The sequence below is a fragment of the Molossus molossus genome, unplaced genomic scaffold (genome assembly GCF_014108415.1).
Source record: "Molossus molossus isolate mMolMol1 unplaced genomic scaffold, mMolMol1.p scaffold_m16_p_10, whole genome shotgun sequence".
Taxonomy (NCBI): Eukaryota; Metazoa; Chordata; class Mammalia; order Chiroptera; family Molossidae; genus Molossus; species Molossus molossus.
Genome location: NW_023425345.1, coordinates 101,638,511 through 101,664,369, shown reverse-complemented (window position 1 = coordinate 101,664,369; position 25,859 = coordinate 101,638,511). Strand labels below are relative to the sequence as shown.

Genomic DNA, 25,859 nt, shown 5'->3' with positions numbered 1-25,859 from the left:
AGAAAAGAGTCAGCACAAGGGAAACTGTTTAAGACTTCCAGAGCTGTAGGAGGAATGAGTGTGGACCTGGAGAGGGGCTGGAGCAGCCAACGAGGAAAGTGGACACATGTCCCAGACACCCTATCAGTCCTCATATGACAGGTGTTATTAACATTATCTCCACCTTAAAGATATGGAGACTGAGGCTCTGGAGTGAGTATTGAAAAGGTTAGTAACATTTTAAAGGGTAAAGATAAAAGCTGGCAAAGGTGGAAACTGAAAAATGTGTTGCTTGCATGACCTTTGCTCAGCCTTCTGTTGAGTGAGGATTATTGGGTTATCTGCAAGATACAGGATGTGATACCAGACCAGTCCAACTACAGAGTGGACATGGGCCAGCAGAGTATGTCAGCAGGAACTGCTGAAAGTGAAAACTAGAGTATATAACCTACACCCCAACTGTTATTCGAGGCTGACCCCCTTTTCGGCTCAGCCCACCTGCACCTAGGCGCATGCAATAAAGCCATTTTGCCATTTTGCTCTACATTGGCCTTGCATTGTGGATGCAATATCCCCCCAGCTCAGACCTTTTAAGTATGATGTAAGCATCCAAGTCAGGACTGACTGCTGGGCCCTGTCTTGTTCTCTGCAGGAACCTGCTCATCAGACTCAGACAGGGCTTGCTTAATGATTTGGAATGATGCAGGCTGTAAAAAATACCAGCCTGACAGAACATCAGCCTATCCATCATGTTATTCTCACCCAAGAGGACATCCTTGAAACACATGGTCTTCATAAATCAAGATACATAACAAGATTCATTCAAGCCTCTCAACGGTGCTTTTCAAATCTTCATGTCTGTCAAATCACCTGGAGATCTCTTTGATCTCTTAAATCTGAGGTTGTGGTTTCGAATGATGCTGCTGGTCCACAGACCACATTTTGAGCAGCAAGGCCTTAGGTAAGTGGTTCCCAAACTTTTCTGCACATTGGAGTCACCCAGAGACTTTCTAAAGTACTGATTCTGGTTTCCCACCTCAGAAAGTGTGATTTAATTGGTCCGGGGCTTAGGAGTTTTAAAAGATCTCCATGTGATTCTGACCTGCGGCCAAGTTTAGGAAGCACTGTTCTGGGGCTTGCAGAGGAAGCATGTGGATTGCATGCGAAGGAAGGAATCCATAAAGAATACAAATTGATAGCGTGGTAAGAACAGGATAATTTAAATTTTGCAGGGTCAGTATTGTGAATAAGGTGGCGGCGGACGGGAAACAAGTTACATTTACTCAGTGCCTAAGCATCTGTTGACGCCCAGGCGCCTTTTTCCGTGGAGGAGGGCAGGAGAGACGCAGGCCCAGGAAAGGCTTCCCGGAGCATGCGCGAACGCTTCGCCGCGCGGGGGGGGGAGCCTGCTGCACTGCGCAGGCGCTGCAGTCCCGCCCCTCCGGGGGAGGCGTGCGCGCCGCAATCCCGGAAGTGCGCCGAGCCCGGCTGGGAGTCCTGGCGGAGCCCGCCCGGCGTGGCCAGCGCCCTCGGGTTCCCCGCACGTGGCTCAGCACGTGGCTGAGCGCCTGCCCCTGGGCGCCCTGGAGCCGCCGGCATCAGCCGGCGAGACGGTGTCATCCCTGATCATCGTCGACGCGTTCGTTGGGGCCGGCGAGAGCGCTGCCCCGCCGCTCCCCGCCCCTGCCAGGAGGTTCATCTGCTCCTTCCCGAACTGCAGCGCCAATTACAACAAGGCCTGGAAGCTAGACGCGCACCTGTGCAAGCACACGGGGGAGGTAAAGAGGCGGAAGGAGCGACCCCGCAGGGACTAGTGGCCCCGCAGCCCGCCGAGTGGGATCCGCTCGCGTGGGTGCACTGGTCGCAGCCTTGGCTTTGCAGGTTGTGTTCAGCTTTGGCACCATGGACCGCAGAAGGGAACCGGTCATGCCTTAGGTTAGGGAAGGAGCTGAGGAGGTAGACAGAAGTTCTAGGATCGAGGTATCTTTGCCAGGCTCGGGTTTTCTATAGCAAACTTTCCTTCTTTCTTCTTTCATCTTGGCCAGTCTCCTCCTCTGGGTAATCTGTAAATACGTGTGATTGGAAGTCCCCACTCCAGCAGACACCTGCCTGAAGCACCTCTCGCCTAGAACTTATGTGGAGGATAACATAAGTACTGGAGGTTTTGCAAGAAGCATGCAGTCGTTCTTTCAAAACTCAGTACCCTTCTAGCCCTGGAGAGAGAGCAGTGAACAAAACAGGCAAGATTTCTGTGGTCACGGACCGTATGCTCTAAGCAGGACGGACAGACGTAGGAGTGGGTAGGAGTCAGATGCAGTAAATCGAGGACTGCTGGAGGATGCTCAGGAAAGGCCTCTCTGTTGGCCTGAATTTGGAGAGAAGGAAAGGATCCAGCCATGCAGCCATTTGAGGGAAAAACAGGCTGGGCTGAGAGGACTGCAGGGAGAACCTGTGGTCCTGGGCTGGGGGTGTGGGGGAGGCAGGCCAGTGATATTGCCTGGGACCCATACAAGAGGAGCTCTGAGAAGCAGGCCTGAGGGGATGATTTTTAGGCCGGGGTACAGTTAGATGGGTTTGGAGTGTGCATTTTACTTCGAGGGCAATAGGAATACTTTGAAGGGAGACAGTTGAGGGAAGGGGGGCTCATGGAGGCCAAGGAATTGGCCCAATTTCCCAGTTTTGGGCAGAGCCTGGCTTCCTATTGCCTCAGCTAAAGGCCTTTAATTTTTTTTCCCCCTCCAATTTTTATTCATTTATTTTTGTAAGGCCTTCAATTTCTTAAGTTAGAGGCTTGCAGTCCCTGCCCCTGCTCCTCGTCAGTCCCTGCCTGGCTCCTTGATCTTGGCCAATCACCTCCTCATAACATCCATGATCCTTTGCCTACTGATCTTCCTCTCACCCATCCTATACCCCACAATCTGAGTGCTATAACCAGTATGTCCAAATTAGAGTTTACCATCAATTTTAGACATGTGTCATATTTTGGATATTGGCACTACCAGCTTTCATCGTACAGGCTGGAAACCTAGAAGTCACCTTTGTTGTCCCAAATCTCACACATTAATTTGGCAAATACTGATTGAGCCTACTCCACGACAGGAGTTGTGTAAAGTTCTGAGGATCAGTCCCTCAGCACAGACACGGGGCTTGTCCAGGATGAAGCAGAACCTGCACATTCTTCCCTGGGCTTTGGATGGGCACACATGCTGTGGTGGAGATCTGCGTACATAGGTCATGCTGATAGGCAAGTCATCTTTAAGAGGGGGTTGCACTTGAAGCCAGGTATCAGGTTGGAAGCAGTGGTGCAGGCTGCTGGCTTACTGCGTATGCTATTCATAGAGCACAGTCTGCTGCAGTGCGTTTGTTGAGAAGTTGTGTCATTGATGTGTAACTTCATGCAGGACCACCTTGTCTGGCCTTGGTGTAGCGGGTGCTCTACACTTAGTGAAAACCATCTCTGGAGACAGAGCCCATGGCCTTGCCTACATTTGAGACCTTTAAATAATACCAGAGTTACTATTGTGGGCAGAATTGACACTTTTTTTTCTTTCCTTCCTGCTAGAGACCATTTGTTTGTGACCATGAAGGGTGTGGCAAAGCCTTTGTCAGGGACTACCACCTGAGCCGCCATGCCCTGCTTCACACTGGAGAAAAGCCTTTTGTGTAAGTAGGGAACTGGGTTGAGGCCTCTGAAATGACTGTGTGGCACATTGACCTGGTAGAAAACTGACTGGTTGTTACCTCAAGATCAAGAGATTGTGAAGCTTCATTTGCATCTCCTGATACAAGAGGAGACCAGGATTTGAATGTGTGGAAGGGAGTAGGGGTTTTGTGGGTTGTGTTTAATAATTTCAGGAATAAGTTAATTCGAATTCTCTTGCATTTGCATCCTCTTGTCTCCTTTTAAAGTTAACACTAAATGGAAATCAGCCTTGGAACACACACAGTTTAGACCAGATGGAAATGATCCTTGGCAGGTTCTTGGCTCCACATTGTCAGGGTCTTTCTGAACTGATATGCTGCTGGGATAAGAGGTAAAAGCTTGAAGACGTCGAGCTTTTAATAGTTTATTTTGTGTTTCTTTGATTAAACCCCTGCACCTCTACCAAACCTGTTTTAGTTTTTTTCTCAGAGTTGCTGTTTATTTATCTGAAAGGGTGGAGATACAACTTTTCTTTTAAATCCATACTTCTGTCCAGCCGGTAAGGCTCAGTGGACTGTGTCATCCCATGGACTGAGGTCCCAGTTCGATTCCTGGTCAGGGCACATGCCTGGGTTGTGGGCTTGATCCCTAGTAGAGGGTATACAGGGGGCAGCTGATCAATGTATCTCTCTCACATTGATGTTTCTATCTCTCTCTCCCTAAAAAAAATTATTTTAAATAAATACTTCTTTAAAGCAATAGACCTCAAATTTAGGGTGCATCAGAATCACCTGGAGGCTTTTTAAAGGGCTTGTTAGTGAGCTTGCTGGACTCCACTCCAGGAAAAGCTCATTCAGTAGGTCTAGGGTAGCGCCTGAGAATTTGCATTTCTTGCAGTTTCTGGGTGATATTGATGCTGCTGGTCAGGCAACACAGTGGCCCCCTTCCACATTACCCTCCAGGTTGCTTTCCTTCTTAAAACGATGCAATGATTCTTAAGCACTGCTTACATGATGAAGTCCAGGTTCTTAGTATGTCATATAAATGACCTTTGTGATTTGGCCCTTTTCTGCTTATCTTGACTCATTTGCTTGAATTTCAAGCATGAAATTGTGGTTCAGTTATGCTTCACTGACCAGCAGCCTCCCTCTGCTTATCCCTGCTAACTTTGCCAGGGTCTTCAGTGGCCCTGTGCCTGCTATTTGGCTCCTGTCAGGACTTTTCCTGGTCCTAGCCTGCCCCATACCTGTGTTAGGTTAGATGCCTGTGTCAGGATAAAAGTCAAGAATGACAGAAAGCCCAGTGCTATAGAGACTTAAACAAGATAGTCTCTTTTTCTCTTGCATAATTGAGTTGCAGCAGTAAACAGTCAAGGGCTGCTCTGTAATCATCAGGATCTGGGTCTAGCTTGTCTCTGCCATCCTCATCTTGGGGCTTCAGTGTCATGGTCTGAGATGCCTCTTGGAGCTCTAGCTGTCGCATAAGCATTGCAGCTGCCAAATGGAGGAAGGTGCAGAAGAGGCGTGCCCCCTTTTTAGACAGCTTGTGGGATTTAAGTACCATGGACCAGACCTTAGCCATGTTGCCACCCCTGATTGCAAGGGAGGCTGGAGAAAGCTCTCTTTGTGTTGGCCATGTACCCAGTTGAAACTCAGCATTCTGTTCCTGAGGTCAAGAACACCTGTCGGAACTTCCAGTGGTTTCTGCCACAGTACCCCTCCTGGTGTGTTTCCAGTGGGCTTCTGGGCATGGCTCCCACCGTCACTGTGCACATTGTCTTCCTCCAGCTGCTGTGGATAGCACAGGGCTTCATATGAGTACTATTCAGTGTTTATTCAGTGTTTATCAGTGAATGTCAGCAAGATTAGGGCTTATAAAGGAAGTCCTGCCTCATCCATCAGGCTGGTGAAAACTCATCACAAATAGTGCACATATTTCAAAAACACAACTTCACACAGAATTTAGGTAACTCAAGGCCAAGATATAGAAATGCTTATTAAGAGAATTTGATCAGCTTGGTGATATGCCAGAGGGCAATAATGGTTTAAAGTTTTGTGTTACCTCTAACTGTAAGCAGAAACCAGTTTGTTTTTTCGTTTTTTGGGGGAAGTGATTTTGGAAAGGCAGTTTATAGTGACATTTCAAGCAAAATTTAGGTTTTCAGATTCTAAACTGCACAATTTGACTTAAACATCATTTAAGCCTAAACAGGGTCTGGGCTTTTGGAGCTAGCGTTTTCACCGCCCCTCTGCCAGCGTGCCAGGGGCGGCTGACGCCGTGGCCAAGCCTAGCGGGTACTCGCTAATACTCGCTAATACTCGCAAATCACAGCAGAGCAGAGGGCCTGCATGGGGGCTTCCACTTGGCAATTTGTTAGACTGTTTTATACCGTACTTTGTACAATTCGCTTTTATAAAGTCTTTCAACTGTTCTTCCCTTGGTTTATTAATATTTGGGTTTACAATTTCTCCCAGTTGTGCAGCTAGTGGCTGTGACCAAAAATTCAACACAAAGTCAAACTTGAAGAAACATTTTGAACGCAAACATGAAAATCAGCAAAAAAAATATGTAGTAAGTAGGAATAATTTTCTCTGCTTGCATTCGCCGAATATTTTTATGCTTATTGTCTGTTTCTGAAATTTTCGTCAACCAAATTTTGTCTGTCAAATATTGCTAACTACAGTATGAAAAATGTTTCTCTTTAAAGTTCCCTGACAAAGATTTTTATAGTAACTGAATGGGGGAAAGTAGCAAGTCTGTAATCTCTACATTTTTATCTTGAGGATTGTATGAACCATTTCTAGATTTTTCTCAAGACTAACAAACCTTTACTGAACAGTGCACTTTTGAAGGTTGTGAGAAGACCTTTAAGAAACATCAGCAGCTGAAAACCCATCAGTGCCAGCATACCAATGAACCACTGTTCAGGTAGGTACACCTGGGGGTGAAAGTCCACATCGCACATTTCAGGCGGGAATTAATTGAAATGCAAAGGTTGGGTACAAATGTTCTGAAACAGTTTATTAAACAACATTTTTTCTAATATCATGTATAGTGTACGCCCATTATATATTGGGCCATTCCAAAAGTTCAGTTTTGCTTATGTTTCTCTAAAAGAAATATTTAATATGCTTCAGAATGATTTGTGAGATTAGTACAGTTATGGTTAAGCCTGAAGGGAAAACTAATAAATGACTTAATTATTCAAAGAGAGCCTGTCCAATGACAAGGCACGTCATTATGAAGACCCTACTTATTCTTTTCCTGTAAAACAAAAGCAGCATGGCCGAGTTTGCATTAGAGAGGGTTTCACGAGGAACAGGAAAGGAGGCGGACATTAGAAGAGCCTGGAGGGATGCTCACCACCTGCGCAGACTGGCTGCCCCTGCCTGGGAGCGGCAGCGTGACAGCACTGTCCTCGCCTGCAGGCCTGCTGCTTCTCGAGCTGCTGGTGGCATTGTCGCCAAAGAGGCGCGTGCTTTTCACTCTTCACCAGAGGCTGGTGTGTTTTCTTTTCACCCATCCGCATGCAGCATGGTTAGAAAACTAGATACAAACGATTATTTGGAACGGTTTTATAAGTGTTGACCTAAACCATCCTTTTTGTAGCCATGAAAACAGGGAGTGGATATTCAGAAGTATAAAGATAAAAGTGTTTAATTTGATCACATAAGCAAAAAAAAGGTGACATTTTTCTCTCTGTTTCAGGTAACTTGAATTTTACCTGTGACAGGGTCTAAGTTTTAAATCTCATTTGTATATGACTGGTTTGGTTGTGGGAAGAGCGGACTTTGGAGAAATAGGACAAAGTACCGTTTACCCTAAGTGGAGTTCTCTCTGAAAACGGACTGGACGATGCTTCGTGTCTTGTTACCCCAGGTGCACCCACGAGGGCTGTGGAAAACACTTTGCGTCACCCAGCAGGCTGAAGCGACATGGGAAGGTCCATGAGGGTGCGTAGTGTCCTCTGTCATGCTCACTTTGCCTAACAGCAACCGTAGGTGTACCTGTGTAAGTCTTTGAACGCTCGGTGCTGTCTACTGCCTTCCTCGGTCATACTGAGGACTCAGAACTGGGCGGGGCACCCTCCTGCCCAGTCAGGTCTTGGCTCCTGACCAGAGGTGCTGCATGTAGCGCCTGGTCTCCGGCTCTGCTGTCGTCAGTCAGTGTGGCTCTGTGCAGGGCACGTGCCTGGTTGTGCTGTCCTGTGCGTGCTGGTGCTCCGCCAAGACGTTGTGCTTCATGGCTTTTAATCCCTGCGACTTCCTGCCCGTGTCCCTCTTCCGGGCGTGCTCAAAGGGCTTAGAGTTTGGAGTTTTGAGAACAATCAGTAACTTTTTCAAAAAAGACTTGATTAAACTAACTACTTGACTCTATTTTGTTTCCACATAGGAAGGATTTTTGATATCTATAAATTCCAATTTCCCAAACCCTAGATTTTATTTATTTTTGAACAAGAGACTAGTAGCTGAGTGACAGGCAGCCTCATTCTTTTGTTTCTGCCTGGCGTTTATTGGGTGAAACTCAGGCTGGCGGTTACACTGACTAATGATCCAACCCAGTGCCCCACGCAATGTCAGTGTTTGTTCCTAGGCTTTCTCGCTGGGTTATTCCAGCTGTACCCTGCTTCTCTTTGCCATATGAAACTTACAAGATGGTAAGACTAGAGGGAGCCGGGGTGGGCATATAACTGCTGAGATTTAGTGCTGGTGCTGGTGCCAAGGACAAAGGTCCACCTGAACTTTTTTGCTGAGGCAAGCATAGGGCGGGATCAGGCGGAGGGTGTCAGGGGGCTGGGGGAAGGAGAAACATCTGTAACAAAAATCAATCAATTAAAAAAAAAAGGCCGGTGTAAGCAGGGAGGCGGAGGGCCATGGCCGTGGAGGCGGGTGCGGTCCGGTCCGTGTGCAGTTCATTGGGCTCCTGAGGGCAGCAGGAAGGGGAAAGGCCGGCGCCTTCTGGTGAAGTCGGCGAAGGCCAGATCCTGCATGAGGTCCCTTGACATGCACCTGTTTGGTTTTGCTGTAAAATGTCACCCTAGTTTTTACTGTCACCTCTCGAGACTAGCAGAATAGAATGCTATTGGGAGATGGGAGAAAAATTACATAGGCATGTAGGTTTCCTTTCGAATTATGATGGGTGTTTACACTGAATATTCACAAAAGGCAACACACTAATCTATTTTTTTAATAGGTTATAAATGTCAAAAAGGATGTTCCTTTGTGGCAAAAACATGGACAGAGCTTCTGAAACATGGGAGAGAAACCCATAAAGGTAAGGCAGACATGAATGGCTTGGTATAACCATTTGTCCCAGTAGAACTGACTTAGTGCTTTTAAAGAGAGATATTCAATATGCACTTAACAATATCTTCAGATGGGGGGGTGGAGAAAGAAACATTGATGTGAGACAGACACGTTGACTGGTTGCTTCCTGTACAACCCCGACCAGGGCCGGAGACCACAACCAAGGTATGTGCCCTTCACCGGAATTAAACCTGTGACTCTCTGGTCTATGGGCCGGCATTCCAACCACTGAGCCAAACCAACCAAGGCTTGTTTTATTTTTTATTCCTCACTTGAGGATATCTTTCCATTGATTTTTTTTTCAGATAGAGTGGAAGGGAGGGAGAAAGGGGCAGAGAGGGGGAGAGCGAGAGGAACATCGATGTGAGAAAGACACATCGACTGGTTGGCTCTCACAAGACCCCAACTGGGGCTGGGGATCGAACTTGCAACCCAGCTACGTGACCTTGACCAGTAACTGAACCTGCAACTCTTCCGTCTGTGAGCCGAGGTTCTAACTGCTGAGCCAAAGTGGCCAGGGCAGCATTTTTAAAGGGTATGGCAAATAAAGAATTGGGAGATACTGGTGTTCTCTGGGGCAGTTTGGGATAATCATAAGTTTTAGATACTGAATATTAGTGTTTTCTATGTGGTAATGCTTGGGGAAAAGGTGAAAACTCTGTCTGCTTCGCCAGAGGAAACGGTATGTGAAGTGTGCCGGAAGACATTCAAACGCAAAGACTACCTGAAGCAACATATGAAAATGCATAACCCAGAAAGGGCCGTGTGTCGATGCCCAAGAGAAGGCTGTGGTAGAACCTACACAACTGTGTTCAATCTCCAGAGCCACATTCTCTCATTTCATGAGGAAAGGCGGCCGTTTGTGTGTGAGCACGCTGGCTGCGGCAAAACCTTTGCCATGAAAGTGAGTACTCCCCCTACAGGGGCGGCGCTTTCTGCGTGAGGCCTTCCAGCCGGGTTCCTGGGGCCTTGGCTTTCAGGACGGTGTCCCAAGGCCTGCAGGTGGGAAGGCGGGTGCATCCCACTCTTGCTTTAACCAGAGTGGCCCTGAACTAACACAGCCGGGTTGGCCTGTGCCAAGTGGTTCTCAGAGTGAGGCATGGCCCAGAAGCACCAACGTCACCTGGAAACTTGCTAGACATGCATCTCCACGCGCCCTACTCTAGATCTATGGAGTCAGGAACTCGGGGGTTGGGGGCCCAGTAATGACTTTAACAAACCCTCAAGGTGATTCTCTTGTGGGCTGTTTGAGAACCAGTGGCTTACGGTACCAAATGCTTGTTCAAAAGAGTAGACTGATTTTGGGTGTCCTTTTAGACTGTTACCACCTACGAGCCACGCTTTTAGACCCCAGTCATGGAGGAATTGAGAAGGGAAGTTGGCAGAAGGACGCAAGGGACTGTAGAGCTTGGGAATTTGTCTAGTCTCTTGGTGAGATTCAAGTGGGCTGGGAACATGACACTAAGTGGAGGGGCCTGTGCAGTTTTGTGGACAGTCCCTCTGGTTGATGCTCTTACCAGCACTTAAACCATGAATTCTAATGAAGACAGGAGAGAAATGAGGCGGGCCCGGCACAGGGCCAAACCATTAGAAAACGACGTGGAGAGCTGCGGGTGGTCCACAGTATCATCAAGGACAGCAAGATGTTGGTCAGATATTCCTTTGGTTTGGGATGCTGTTGACATAGCTCCAGTTAAAAGCACCTCCTTCACTCTGGAACAGTTCCTTCAGAACTAGTTTCCCCGACCTCTTGCTTATGAAAGAGCTAAGAAGACACAGGAGATCGAGGCTGTATGAACTCCTCACTTGGGTCCTTGGAAGAGGCAGTGATTTCAGCCCAGGATTTGAGGAAGAGTCCTCCTCTGGTGGGAGTCCTTGTAGGTGGTGGTCAAACCCAACAGAGCATAACAGAAAGAAGGCTGTTTATTTAAATAACTCAAGGAGTTTCATGTTAATGGGCACCAAATGGCAGTGTTTTAAAAACAACTTTTTTTTTTTTTGCAGCAAAGTCTCACTAGACATGCCGTTGTGCATGACCCTGACAAAAAGAAAATGAAGCTCCAAGTAAGTCGAGACGACTTAGGCAAGCTGTTGTCGTTAAAACATAAATCGCTGATTGAAGCCAGATGCAATCTAGTTAGAGTATTTCTGACTATTATGTGTGAGTCTGCACCGCTATGGAAAGAATCGGATGGATTTCACTTCCTGTAGAGGAGTGTTGTGTACCTGTCAGGGTGCTACTGTAAAATCAGCTCAGGTAATTCTGATCTTGAATTCTAATTGTTGTCCCTATTTCCAAAGGTAAAACGGGCTCGTGGGAAACGGAGTTTGTCCTCCCACCTCAGTGGATACATCCCTCCTAAAGGGAAACGAGAACATGGCCTGTCTCTGCCTAAGACCGGAGCGTTGCTGAACTGCGCTGAAGACAAGGTGCTGTCGACGGTTGCAGTCCTTACCCTCAGCTAAGCACCCAGCTGCTGTCGGGCCCGCCGGCTCAGTTACAGGCAGGCCTCAGAGCGGGCTGGTTCCAGACCGCCACCACAGACGTGTAGTGCAATAAAGCAAGTGGAAATGTTTTTGCTGGTGGAGGGCCTTGCCTTCTGTTTGTAAAAAAATGCAACATCTATGAAGCATGGTGAAGTGAAGCACAATAAAACAAAGTATGCCTGTATTTTCAATCAAACATATTTTTCCTTTAATCACTGATGCCGAATATCTGATTCTCTATCATTTTCATTTTCTTTGTTCAAAGGGTCTCCTTTCTGGGTCTCTTGAGTTTGTCTATATGCAATCTCTTCCTTTTTGCTCAAATGACGAAGAACACACATTACAGCTTTTCCTCCTTTAACAGGTTGTGGCTTGGATGAGAAGGTAGCTATTCCAGGCATAGTCTGGAGAATTTGATTAACTAGTTCCTCCTAAGACAGGGAAATAGCCAAAGATTAATTTAAAACCAGTGTTTTGATTCTTTCTAATATCCAATTCTTGAATTGCTGCTATCTAAGTGATCATCTAAATCAGATCCTACCTGTCCAGTGGGCTGACTGAAACCTGTCCAGTAGCCAGGCAGTCACACAGACTCCGTGTCACGAGACTAAGGCACCAAAGGCTTGGTCATTTGAAATCCCTCCTCTGTCACTGCACTGAGGGGCTATGTTTGGCCTCTGGTTATCTTGCAAAATAAGTACAAAGCAGTGGGTTTGGGTACTGGCAGAGTGGCCACTTATCCCCCAAACTGAGCCCAGTGTAGCTCCCAACACTTACACAGTCACTTGGGGAATTACAAAAATTCACTGGTTCTAGAGATTCTGGGCCAGCTGGCTGGCACCCAGGCTTAAGTCACTAAGGGGTTAATCAACACTGGGCTGATGCTCTTTTAGTGGGTACATTATCTAACTGAAAGTGAAATACAGCCATGGCTGGTTGTTCAGTGGTTAGAGCATTGCAGGTTCGATCCCCAGCCCCACTGGGGCTGTGCAGGAGGCAACCAATTGATGAGTCTCTCTCACATCGATGCTTCTCTCTCTCCCTTCCTCCCTCCCTCCCACTCTCTCTAAAAGGCAATGGACAAATATCCTCGGGGAAGGTTTAACAACAACAACAAAAGCGAAATAGATATGCCATAAACGTATCCTGGGGTTGTAAGCTGACACTTTCTTGAAGTCGATTTGACTCGAAAGTTTCTAGTTTTTCTATTTAAATGTTAGATATTCTACAATTTGTAAAATAGGGTAGTACATAGCCTTTAAATTATGAAGTAGAATGTTTTCATATACAAAATATTTATGCCACAATGGAAAAAGTAACAAACGGTATGCTTGCACTTTGAAAAACAAATTGGAAAGCCATCATCATCACTAATAGAAATTACTGTTACTTCTCTTTGCCTTTATATTTTCCAGATTTTCTCTGATTGTACTTTTAAATCAGAAAACAAAAAACACACATTTCTGATTTTACTTACCATGTGATTTTCTGGCTCTTCTACATTCTTTGCCTTCTTTATAGTAACTTGAACTTTGTATTTTTTCTCAATCCACTGCTGAATCTGTTTACTCTTTGTGTCCAAATCATGTTGTCCGATATTTGAAGAAAATGTTAGTTCCTTTGTCAGAGCTGGTCCTAGTTGGAAACAGTGAGACTTGGTGCTGGGACTATTTACCACCTTGTTTATGAGACTGAACCTCACCATACACTTCAGAAAGTCTTAGGCTGCCACGGGGCAAAGGTCCTTTCACCTGACTAGTTTCACAGGCCAGTAAACACTTTTAAGTGCGAGACAGGCATACGGGTACCATCTTTTTTGCCTGTTTAGTAAGGGTAAATATAAAATGCCTCCATTTACGGTTTCCATCATTTGATGAAAGAACACCAAAAGAATGGTCCTTCAAAAGGAACAAGTTTTGCTTTATGATAAACTTAATTATCCTTGTTTTCCTTTTGGGCGTGGATCTGTGGGAAGTGTTCCTCTCTTCTTATTCTTTTGGTGTGGGATCATCCAGACTGCGTCTCGCATTCATTCACACTACTCTGGAAATCCTATCAGAACATTATTTTACAGGGAAGGAACAGATTACTCATTAAAGGCATTGGGACAACTGAGAGTTTTCATAAGGGGGAAAGTTAGATTTTGACCCATACAAAAATCCCCAGATGGACTATCTAAATGTGAAAAATGTTACTTAATACGAACAGCAGAAAAGAAAGGATATGTTTATGACCTCAAGACAAGGGAAAAACAAAAGTGAGAAAACTAACTAGGGTAAGGTTTTTGCTTCATACAGAACAGAGAACCCTATATATCAGAAAGAAAAACCATGGAAGGAAGAAAAAAAAGGAGTATGAATAGGCCACTTGCAGAAGAGGAAACTCAAATGATGAAAGGAAATAGAAATTAAAATAGGATATGGTCTTTCACCCATTAGCATGACCAAAATTAGAGTCTGACAGTACCATGCGTGGGTGAGGACAAAGAGAAAAAGTTCATACCCTGTTGACCATTTGCCCCTCAGGAATCAAGCATGTACAAGGAGACACTGACATACACACGCTCATTGTTCAGAATAATGAAAACTGGGAACAAGCCCCATGGCCAGGGAAATGGACTAACAACGCTATGGTACATGCTTATGATGAAATGTCACTTGGTAATTATAATTAGCTACAGCTATTCCATAAACATCTGGAAATAGTAGTGTGCCACTGACAGTTCTATACATACAAAATTATTCTATATACTGCTTGACTGTAACGAGTTGAACATGGACTGGATCTTCACCCCGAGACTATGAGAGTGGGCGGCCTTTGGGGAAGGAGAATGGAACAGGAGAAAGGAGCGCAGGAGACCGCGACTTTTCTGTAATGTTTTAAGAAAGCTGAAGTACGACAACATTAATGCTTGCTTGTCCATTTTGGATGGTTAAAGTTGTTTATTACATTTTTCTGCTTCTAATTTCCAAACTGAGAGTAATTTTTCTACAAAGTTCTTTTGCTTCCTTAAAGCTCCAACCAGTTGGTCCTCGTTTCCTACCAGGACAGAGTCATGCCTTTGACAGTCTCTGAACACAGCAAGGTTTTTTTCCAATAGCATAGTTTAATGTCCTTATCCTCCTCCTTCTCTTCTGAAAATTTATTGTTTTCCAGTCAACATCCTTGATTTTAAAAAAATATTTTTTTCTTTATTGATTTTAGAGAGAAAGAAAGGGAGAAGGAGAGACAGAAACATGGATGAGAGAACATGGATTGGCCGCCTCCTGCATGCCCCCCACTGGGGATTTGGCCCAAACCTGGGATGTGCCCTGACCGGGAATCGAACCAGCGACCTCTTGGTGCAGGGTCGGCACTCCACCACTGAGCCACACTGGCCGGGCAACATGCTTATTGTTAAGTGTGGTGTTACAAACTGAGTCACAGACAATGCGATTCTCTCAAGATGCACAGCCTCATGGTGGCAGCTCTGGGACTAGTCTTCTGACCCCCACCCCAGTGCTTTTTCCACGGAACAATCTTTCATAATGATCAGTACTAATTAAAAATCATGAAAAACCAACATCTTCACTTATCCAATTAATGGCTTTTATGAGGTTTAAATGACAAATGCCTTGTAAAATGATTGGTAAAATATGTAAATGAGTGTCACTGCTAGTATTATAACAAAATACTCAGGCATGGGAGATGCTCTGTGACTTCAGAGTTTAAAAAGTGCCTCCCTGGAGTTTTAAAGGAGGGTAAGTGAGTGGCTCAGGACAGGAACAGAATTTGAATCCACCTCTTCTGGGTGCCATCAGGTACTCTGCCTGCCTGGGCATTAGGGGACAAAGCAAAGGGAAAAGATTTCCTATTATTTTGATGGTGTTTATCTTGTTTTTCCTCATTTTACATAGGTTTAAAGAAAGAGATGATGGGCACAGGATACAAAAGAAAAGAAAGAAAAAGGAATAGAAATAAGTGAGGGATGAAAAGTAAACACTGGAAACAGTGGTGAAACTGAATTTTCCAGTTGTTCACCCCATTGTCACAGGCACCATAGCAAACGCCCAGTTTAAACCGTTGATTTGTAGGAATTCAAGGGGCCAAGAGCAAACCACCTACCAGTTTTAGGGCTGGCCTTCTCCTGCGCTCTCAGCCTCAGCCGCTCGTCATGGATCTGCGTGCCCGTCATGAGCTGGTACTCGGGGGGCTCCGCGCTGGGCTTCCTCCTCACCAGCCGCAGGTCTCTCTCGTCCATGAGCCGAATCACGTCTGCGCGGTGCATGTTTCCCAAGTCATTGCCCTTCTCATCAAATATATGGATAATTCGCTCACTAATTTTTCTTCCAATGTTACTAAAACCAGTTTCATTCTTTTGTTTCTTTCTTTCATCCTGGGTGTCCTCAACAGTACTAAAAGCTTTTGCATGAGCCAGAGGGGCCAGTCTTGGCGCAGAAGCAGTGAGGGGCAACTGGGCTAGTGCCGTCTTCTGCATGATGTATTTATCCAAACATCTTCTAAGGCAATTATGTTCAGTCCTTATGGTTTGTAATGTCAATGTCTTTAAAAAAACAGCAGCCATTCTAAAAAGTAGGGAGAAACGTTGATTAAAATTAAGTCATTTGTTTTTGTGGTTTAATATAGTGACACAAGGAGGGCATGAGGCTGTGGGAACTGTGTCATCTGTGAATGTTACAGATCGGCGTACAGAAAATGTATACCAATAACATGGACCATCAAGTGACCATGGTCACTCTCACGGCGGTGCTGTCCCCAGTACAAGTTACTGTTAGAATAAAGCATATTTGCACAGTGCTTTTTCCTTCACCAAATATTATCTCATTTGATTCTATTTCCCATGGATCTTATAGTGCCAACTTCAAAAGCAAAGATCACCTGAAGGGTTTTTTTTGGAGTGTGCAGTATACAAAGTCCTTGGTGATTCATAAAAACCGGTTCATAAACTTTTAATACATTTAACATTTGTTAATAGAATGATGGTGCACAATCTAGTAGAGCACTGTTATCGGAAAGTGGGCTCTCCACGAGGACAGCTGACCCACTGCAGAACTAGCTGAGACTATCCGGAGGGAAGTACTCTGTTCATTGAAGTGCTTATCTCAAAGTCTAAAGACCACCCGCAAGGTAGGTCAGGCATTACTACTAAACGTTAACTAAGCATTTGGCACATTGGTGATAGTGGTTTTATGGTTACAAGTGCTGCACTTATATATGGAATCTTGATTTTTTAGTTGTTCCTCTGCCACGTGTCTCTCCTTCCTTTCACAGGTTAGGGAAAGCCTGGAACGAAGGAGGGATGAAAGGACCCATCTCTTCACGTAAGGCTGCTGAGAAGCACTGTAATCAGGAGCTGGGAGAGGAAAGGATCAAGTGCCTCATGTAGTGCTTCTCAAAGAACGGTCCGGGGGTCCCTGCTCGAGGCTGACCTGGGCTGTTTGTTAAGACTAGAAATGCCTTCTGGTCCCTGGCTTTGATCCCACCTGTCAACCCACCTCTACCCCTCATGCCCTGGCTGACAAGTGATATGGGGGGAGAAGGGGGAGGCTCAGTGAATTGAATAGAAAGTACATGGAATATGCATATTCTCACACCCCTCCTTACCTAGCTCGTTAACACCCAGAGTCACTGCTCTGGCTCCAGCCTCTTCCTCGAGTTCCAAACAGGTAGAGTTAATTACCCCTCCCCAACATCTCCACTCGGACATCCAACAGTCACCCCACAGTGAACGTGTCCAAGGCTGAATTCTCCACCTTCCACCTGTACTTGCCCTTCCCTCAGTCTTTCTGGTCTCATACAACGACAGCATGTCCTTCAGGCCAAAATGGCCAAGTTATTCTTGACTCTTCTTTTTCTCTCAGCAAGTCTTCAAATCCTACTGTTCAACTGCTAAAATATATCCAGGGTCCACCCACTCCTCACTTTCTCCATTGTTATCACCCTGCCCCCATATGCCACCACCATCTCTCCCTGGACTACAGTAACAGCCTCCTGACTAGTCTCCCTGCTCTCCCTTACCCCCGCAATTTGTCACCCACAAAGCACACAGAGATCCTTTTAAAATGTGTAAGTTGGATTGCGTGCCTCCTGTGCTTGCAACCCTCCGTGACCGGGCCACAGTGCTCACCCCACTCCCTCCAGCTCACGCTGTTCCAGCCCTGCTGGTGTCCTTGCTGTTCCTTGGAAACACAGGACCTGTCCTCCTCTGGGCCCTTGCACCCAGCTTCCCTTTCTTCAGACAGCCGCGTGGCTCACTCTCGTCAGGTCTCTGCCAAAGGCTACCTCACTGCCTGACATATTTATTCACATGTATGTTCATAATCCTCACTAGAATATAAGCTTCGTGAGAAAATGGAGTTTGTCCATCCTCTTCACTGCTGTTCCTAACACTGGAGCCTGGAGTCCGGCCCCCAGCACGTACTGAACGAGTGTGAGTCCAGGGGACCGGCCGGGCCGGGGGGGTGCTGTCTGCGGCCATCGGAGCTCCGGGCAGTCCCCACGCCGCTCCCCTCACATGTTAAGCTCGCTCTTCCAATGCCCACTGACATCAGTGCCGTCTACGGCCAGATGTCTCACCCACAGAGAATGAGGAGGGTTGACCTGCAGTCCTTACCTGGTTGGGGATTCCAGCTGTAAAAGCTGTAAGGGCCCTAAGGTGGGAGGAAACTAGGTTTGAAATAGCTGAGATACTTCATGATTAATAAAAACCAGTCCGATACTTGTTGGCGGAGGAAGGCCCCAAGCCAAAAAGCAGAACAGTCTGACGAGAGCAGGGAATATATCTCTCCATTTATTATCAGAAATTGCAGCAGCATCAAGTCCCAAATTTCACTCTGAGTTATGATGAAAGCTAATCTGCCCTATGTAATGAGTCATCAACATATTAAATAGAAAGTATTATTTCAAAATGTAGGATTTTTAAGAACTAGGAAATAAACTAGGCATAGAAAAAGATAAAATTTATAAAAACCCTGGTTATTTGAGGTGGAAAATATAGTGATTTTCCCCCTATCCTTCCTAAATAATTATAAAATTTTTATAAAAATTTTTCAAAATTTTTATAAAGAGGAAGTATTTTTATACTAGTAAATATGTTATATTTATTTACAAAATAAAGACTATTTCAGAAAAATGAAGAATATTTTAAAATTTAAAAACAATTTTCGGGGGGGGAAGGTAAAGTGTAGAAAAATACTGTAACTATGTTTTTTTAAAAGTCCTTTACCATTATTCAAATTTTAAAAAGCTTTACATTGTCTTGACTTATACAGCAATTAAGCCTCAATACTAGCTAATTTTTGGCTTTAGATCAGCAAAGTTAAAGATGTACACACTTCTTTAAAATAGGCTTTTAATAGATAAAATTATACATACAGAGATAAAACGTGTTAATAAATCTGAATTGCAAATGTCCACATAAATTCAAATAATTATACAAGTGTTTATTAGGGAAGTTTTTTTCTGTTTGTTTTTGTTTTTATCCTCACCCAAGGACATTTTTTGATATTTTGTTCAGATAGAGTGGGAGGGAGAGAGAGAGATAAACATCGACGTGAAAGGGACACATCGAGTGGCCACCACCCACACGAACCAACCAGGGCTGGGGACAAACTGCAACCGAGGTACGTGCCCTTAGCAGGAACCGAACCCGGGTCTCTCCAGACCGCAGGTCGACGCTCCAACCGCTGAGCCAAACCGGCCAGGGCAGGGAAGTTTTGAGACATGTACAGAAAGAACTAGAATAAGCCCTAAGCACCCATTGCTTGGTTTCATCAGCAGCACTTGGTCACCTTGTTTCATCTCTACCCTCAGCTCTTCCCACCCCCACCCATCCATGAGCTATTTCAAAGTAAATTGTATCTCATCAGTAAATAACTCAGTTTGTCATCTCTAAGAGGTAAGGTCTTTTTTATTTTCTTAATAACCGCAACAACATTATTCCAACTGATAATTTTCCCTTTATGTCATCATACACCCAGTTTTCAGATTTCCCTGATAATATTATAATTTTGTTTGTGTATATTTAATTTACAGTTTGGTAACATGAAGAGCCTCCCACTGGTCACATGTATTATAATTTAAACATTAATGACTAAAATTCATTTCGACACATCACATATGCAAAAATCTACTTAAAAAAAGATCATTTGCCACAACTATATGTGACATTACCTTGTCTCTTTACTTTGAAAACTGGTGAAGAACTAAGCATGTATCCTACCTTTTTAGGAAAAACTAGAACTATCCCCAGGTGATGAAAAAAATCTCTTCTTCAGAGGAGCATGCCAGCTAATAAATTGAGAAGAAAAGTAAAAATAATTTTAAAGCCACTATTTTGCCACCACCAATCAAATCACTGATTCAGGCAAGGATGGACACAAAAATCATCAGGTAAAAAGCTGGCGAGGAAACAGGGATTCATGTGGTGCCAAAGGGTGACCCAAAAATAACCTCCAAACTGAAATGGGAAAAACACCTCCTGGTTGTCACCCTCACAACCAAAGGTCAGACGCAGCATCCCGACAGCGGGACGACCTGACATCCTAGCGCACGTCTCCCGTGTGACTCGGCCTCTGGAGGTGCCTTCTGTGAAGCAGTCCTGCCAAAGGGTAACCTGAACCTGCTCCAGACTCCAGACTCAGCTTTCAGTTTCCAAGGAATACAAAGGGCCAGACTCAGAGCTGAACTAGTTAGACCACGGGAAACAACCAGGCAAATCCAGAGTGTGAAGCAAGACAACTGGTTTGGTGTCTTAAAAAAGTTAGTGTCATTGGGAAGGAAAAGGGTTGGGAGAGACTATTCTTGAATAAAAATACTAAGGAGACATAATTGTAAAAAAAATGTAATGTGTTTGAAAAAAAGAACAAAAAACTAAAAATACATATTGGGATAAAGGAAAAACCTATGTTCTAGATTCATGATGGACTAGATACTCAGGAAAATATTGCCAATTCTTAGATGTAAAAGTGGCATTCTTGGGAAATGAATGCTGGAGTATTTAGGGTAGAGTCTCATGACATCTTCCCCTTACTTTGAAATGGTAGCAATTAAGGCAACAGTTGCTGAATCTAGGTTATGGGTATATGGGTGTTTAGTTATTAGTCTTTCAACTGTTCTGCATGTTTTTCATAATCAAAAAGTTTAGAAAAAGGAATCAACAGCATACGGAGGGAATAAATTCACTGGCTGTGCTAACAGTTAAAAGTTAACATGCCTAGCCTGGCCCGTGTGTGGATTGAGCACTGTCCCATGGACTGAGAAGTCCCGGTTCAATTCCTGGTCAGGGCACGTGCCTGGGTTGCGGGCTCAATACCCAGTGGGGGACATGCAGGAGGCAGCCGATCAATGTTTCTATGACTCTCTCCCTTCCTCTCTCTCTAAAAAAAACACAATCAATTATAAAAAAAAAAAAAAAAAGTTAACATGTCTGTTTTACAGTAGAAACTGGAGGCCTACCAGCATCATCTGGGGATACTTTTTCAAAACACAAGATGTTTCCTCGCTCCTCTACTGTTAAGAACCAGTGGGTTGCCCTGGCTGGTTTGGCTCCGCGGTTAGAGCGTCGGCCTGCGGTCCTGAGAGACCCGGGTTCGGTTCCCGCTAGGGGCGCGTACCTCGGTTGCAGTTTGTCCCCGGCCCTGGTCGGTTGTGCGGGTGGCAGCCACTCGATGTGTTCCTTTCACGTCGATGTTTCTCTCTCTCTCTCTGTTCCTCTCTCTCCCTCCCACTCTACCTGAACAAAAAATGGAAAAATGTCCCCGGGTGAGGATAAAAAAAAAAAAAAAAAAAAAGAACCAGTGGGTTAGGTCCTGGCTGGTTTGGCTCAGCGGTTAGAACGCTGGCCCATGGATCAGAGTCATGGGTTCGATTATGGTCGGCGGCACATACCTCGGTTGTGGTTCGTCCCTGGCCCCGGTCGGGTCATGTGGGAGACAACCAGTTGATGTGTCTCTCTCACATCAATGTTTCTCTCTCTCTCCCTCCCTCCCACTCTATCTGATGATAAATAGAAAAATATTCTTGGGTGAGGATTAAGAAAAAAAAAAAAAAAGAACCACTGGGTTGGCTGCCCCCTAAAAAAGATGACATAAGAAAGTGAGTAATAAACATTATAATGGCCCTGGCCGGTTTGGCTCAGCGGTTAGAGCATCAGCCTGCGGTCCCGGGTTCGGTTCCCGCTAAGGGCATGTACCGCGGTTGCAGGTTGTCCCTGGCCCTGGCTGGTCGTGCGGGTGGCAGCCACTCGATGTGTCCCTTTCATGTCGATGTTTCTCTCTCTCTCTCTCTCTCTCTCTCTCTTCCTCTCTCTCCCTTCCACTCTACCTGAACAAAAAAATAGAAAAAAAAATGTCCTCGGGTGAGGATAAAAAAAAAGAACATTATAATGTAAGTGGGTTCAAGTACTTTAAGTTAGAATGCCTGGGATTACACTTAATCTTTCAAGGTTGAGGCAAAATAGGAAGCCATGTTCTCTGATGAAATGTCTTTGATTCTTCTGTCCAATTTTAACAGGCTGAATGAACCAGTAGTTTAAATAAAAATATGCTTACGTTCTTATGATAATATTGCTGAGTTCAGTGACTCTTACTAATTATCTTTAAGTCAGTTACTTAAAATGCATACTTTTTATAGTACAAGATAGCTATGATTTTATGATTATTCAGGCCTTAATGAAATCACACTGTGCTACATAATTGTGCATTAAATTCAGTAGCCGACTCCACATTCTAGAAAGAGACATACAATTTCTTTCTATTCTTTATTTACTTGAGATCGGATCACTCAAAAACTGCACATCCTCCAACCATTGTAGGATAAGGTGACAAATGGCCCCAAAGCCCCTTTCCTCCTCTGTACTATACTTCCTCTCAGCAATTCCTGCTCCTTTCAGTCCTCACACCTCCTCCTGGACCTTTTTGGCATCATCACAAACTTTCCTATGACAAGGTAAGAAAAAAATCAACTGCATTATTCAAAACGCACACAACACAGAGTAATTTTAATGTGTGATCTGCATACTTCATAAATAATCGAAATGATTTCAATATTAAGTCATGAAGTGGGAAATTTTTTAATGAAATAAATATGAGGCTACCTCCATATGCTGTGTATTTTGGGTGAGGTTGGGCTGTGTTCTTTGTATTTCACATTAGTTTTCAGTTGTCTAAAATGAACAATATTCTTTAGAGGCCTATTTTCCCCAACTTTTATTGTGAAAATGTTCAAATATACAGAAAAGTTGAAAGACTACAGTGAACATGCCAAACCCATTCATCTACATTCTACATGTTGCTATCCTTGCTTTACCTACCCACCTACTTATTCCTCTTTCCATCCATCTTATTTGTTTTGATACATCTCAAAAGTGAGCTGCTCACACTGATATTCTCATCCCACTCATCCTTGAATACTTCAGCATGCATATCATTAACCAGAGTTCAATATTTAGGATTCTTCTTGTTTTCTCCTGAGGCAAAATTTAGATACAATGAAATGCACAAATCTTAAGCATGCCATTTGATTGATTAGTTTTGACAAGTACAAACACTTTGGAACAAAAACTTCTATCAACATGTAGACTATTACCATCCCCCCAGAAATTTCCTTTATATTTTTCCAAGTCAATCTCCATCCCTATCCAGAGGCCACGACTGTTCTGATTTTTTCGTCATAGTCTGTTCTAAGATTTCATATAAATGGAATCAAACAGTATGTACTCTTTGTTGGAAGGCATCTCAGCTCAGTGTTTTTAAGATTCATCCACATTGCTACATGTATCATTTGTTTGTTCCTTTTTATTTCTGACAAGTGTCCCAGTATATAAATATACCCATTTTGGCTTTTGTTTATTTTGTTAATCCTCACCCAAGGATATTTTTTTCCATTGATTTTTAGAGAGAGTAGAAGGAAGGCAGGGGGAGAGGGAGAGAGAGAGAAAAGAGAGAAACACTGATGTGAGAGAGACACATCAACTGGTTGCCTCCTGCACCCATCCAGACCCAGGACAATGAACCTGCAACCCAGGTATAAGCCCTTGACCTAGAATCAAACCTAGACCCTTTGGAGCACAGGTTGATGCTATAACCACTGAGCACACCCAACAAGGCTATACCACAGTTTTTTTTTTTTTTATCCTCACCCGAGGACACTTTTCCATATTTTGTTCAGATAGAGTGGGAGGGAGGAAGGGAGAAACATCGATGTGAAAGGGACACATCGAGTGGCTGCCACCCGCACAACCCAACCAGGGCCCAGGACAAACTGCAACCAAGGTACGTGCCCTTAGCGGGAACCAAACCTGGGTTTCTATGGACTGCAGGCTGATGCTCTAACCACTGAGCAAAACCGGCCAGGGCTATACCACAGTTTTTAAGTCCAGTTTCCAGATGATAAAGACTTAGGCTACCCATAGTTTTTGGCTATTATAAATAAAGCTGCTATGAACATTCTTGAAATGCCCCGGCTGCTCCCGACACTCCCCCACCACCCATGACCAAATGATTACTGGTCCAAAGGACAGCTGAATTTCCCTCATGGCATATTATTCAGCATTACCTCTTTTCTTTGCAGGTACCCTTTATGATGTTATTTTGCATTACCTTTTGCAGTACCTCTTTGGGAGGTACTGATAATGTATTTTTAAGGAAACTGCTTGGACTGCAATTTAAATACATGATTTAGTAGATATAATCATGAGGGGTGGGTGGGGAGTCCTGTCCTGTAAGAAATTAAATTGCTTAAGTGCATTTTGAAACTATGTAGACTAAGGAGTGAAAATAACTTCTATTTCTTCACTCATGACTCTTCTTTCATATACAGCTGACTGACATTTATTCTTTCCAGGGAGGCTGGCTGGATCAAAGTGATTGTAGAGAGATTCTAGTGTTTTAAGTATTTGTGAAATTAATTTTGTCAATTCCTATGACTTTAAAATTATTTCTCAAACCTTCCAAAGGAGTTTCACCAAGTCCTTAGTCCTTATTCCTGCCTGCAGACCTGCAAACTGTCCCATCTGCTCCCTTCCAGCCTGGGTTGGCAGCCTCAATCTGAGGGGACTGCACCATGGTCACAAGGCCTAAGTACTCTCCATACCCAGGTTGGCAGTTTAAGAGCTAAAACACTGATTTACAACACTGGGAAAAGGCCAACATGTATTTTTGACCAATTTCTTAACATTTTAGCAATAAAAAATAAAAATTTTATTTTTAGTTATCTTATTGAAATGATCTAATAACCAATCAGGAAATGTTTTCTAAAAAGCCTTTAAATCCAGAATTAAAGGCCCAATATTACAGGTTGGATTTAGGGTCATAAATCTTCCAAATGGCCATCTCATCTTGCAGAACTCAGTATCCCAGTAACCAGAATCCAGCCCATCCAGACCCACAAGCCATCCTCCCAGCCTGCGCTCCCTTCGTGTCACAGCGAACCCAACACCAAGCCTCACCAGTTTTACTTCCTAATACCACTCAAATTCATCTACCCCTCTCCATTAGCCACAGCTTCCCACCTCTCCAGCTTCACTTCATACCAAACTTCCTTTTTGTCTAAACCACACTAGCCTTTCAGATTCTTTAAATGTTCTTCCTCTTGGCTTCGGACACATCAGATCATCGCCTAGTGCCATCCGTCCCAGGGCATTCTGACTGCCACGCGGCCGTCCCGGATCCCCCCTCACCGCCCACCCGTTTGTCGGCTCAACATTAATGCCGAACATTATAAATGCTTCCACAGTCTATCTTTCCCACACAGCATTTATCACAACTATGATTTTAATTATTTTGTCATTACTGTTTTCTTCACTAGACGGTAAGTTCTATGAAGGGGGGAAGAATCTGATTTATCCTTCACTGTACTGTGCCTGGCACAGTAAATAGATTTTCCTCCCCTCTGAGACTGAAGCCTTTCCTAACATGCACTTGGATCCGCGAATTATTTACTTATTTCAGGGCCCTTACGCCATGGAGCCAACGGTAAAGGGGGTAAAAGAAACCCCACCATCTCTTGGACCCACTGGCAGCTTCCGGGCAGACCGGCTTCCCAGCGGAGCGGGCGGGTCACGTGCACCAGAGGCGACCACGCCCACCCGGAGAGCGGCGTAGGGGCGCACGGCGTGCGCGCATAATACGTGCACGAACGTGCGCCGAAATGGCCGGGTGGAATGTCCAAGGCGCTGCACGACCGGCGCCGGTCTGGGTCCTGCGACTCCGGGATGCCGGGGCAGCAGCTTGGGCCCGAGGACGGCGTTACAGCCCGGCTCAGTCCCCTTCCTCGCGGCAGAGCCTGCAAGGCCTCTCCGCGCTCCGCCGGCAGCATGGGTGGCACTGACCTTCCAGAGACACGGCCGGACGCAGTGCCGCCTCCTCCGCAGGCATGTGCCGAGGACCACGTCCTCCCGCCGCCGGTCCCCTCAGCCCCTCAGCGCCCTTCGCCCTCGGCTTCCC

The 25,859-nt window shown here is 44.9% G+C and overlaps 2 protein-coding genes across 2 annotated transcripts; one reads left to right on the top strand and one right to left on the bottom strand.

Annotated features, from left to right (window-relative positions):
* The first annotated feature begins 833 nt into the window (after window positions 1-833).
* GTF3A (general transcription factor IIIA) lies at window positions 834-11,604 on the top strand. The gene is made up of 10 exons (XM_036251563.1): window positions 834-940; window positions 1,292-1,757; window positions 3,542-3,642; window positions 6,097-6,193; window positions 6,462-6,550; window positions 7,502-7,575; window positions 8,816-8,896; window positions 9,603-9,832; window positions 10,933-10,992; window positions 11,230-11,604. Exons 1-10 carry the CDS (start codon window positions 834-836, stop codon window positions 11,392-11,394), a joined length of 1,470 nt encoding a protein of 489 aa, XP_036107456.1. The 3' UTR covers window positions 11,395-11,604.
* Window positions 11,572-25,859, bottom strand: MTIF3 (mitochondrial translational initiation factor 3). Its single transcript, XM_036252602.1, has 4 exons — window positions 25,745-25,859; window positions 15,520-15,980; window positions 12,893-13,050; window positions 11,572-11,846 (listed from the first exon to the last, which is right to left on the bottom strand). The coding sequence occupies exons 2-4, from the start codon at window positions 15,977-15,979 to the stop codon at window positions 11,628-11,630; spliced, it is 837 nt and encodes a 278-aa protein (XP_036108495.1). The 5' UTR covers window position 15,980; window positions 25,745-25,859; the 3' UTR covers window positions 11,572-11,627.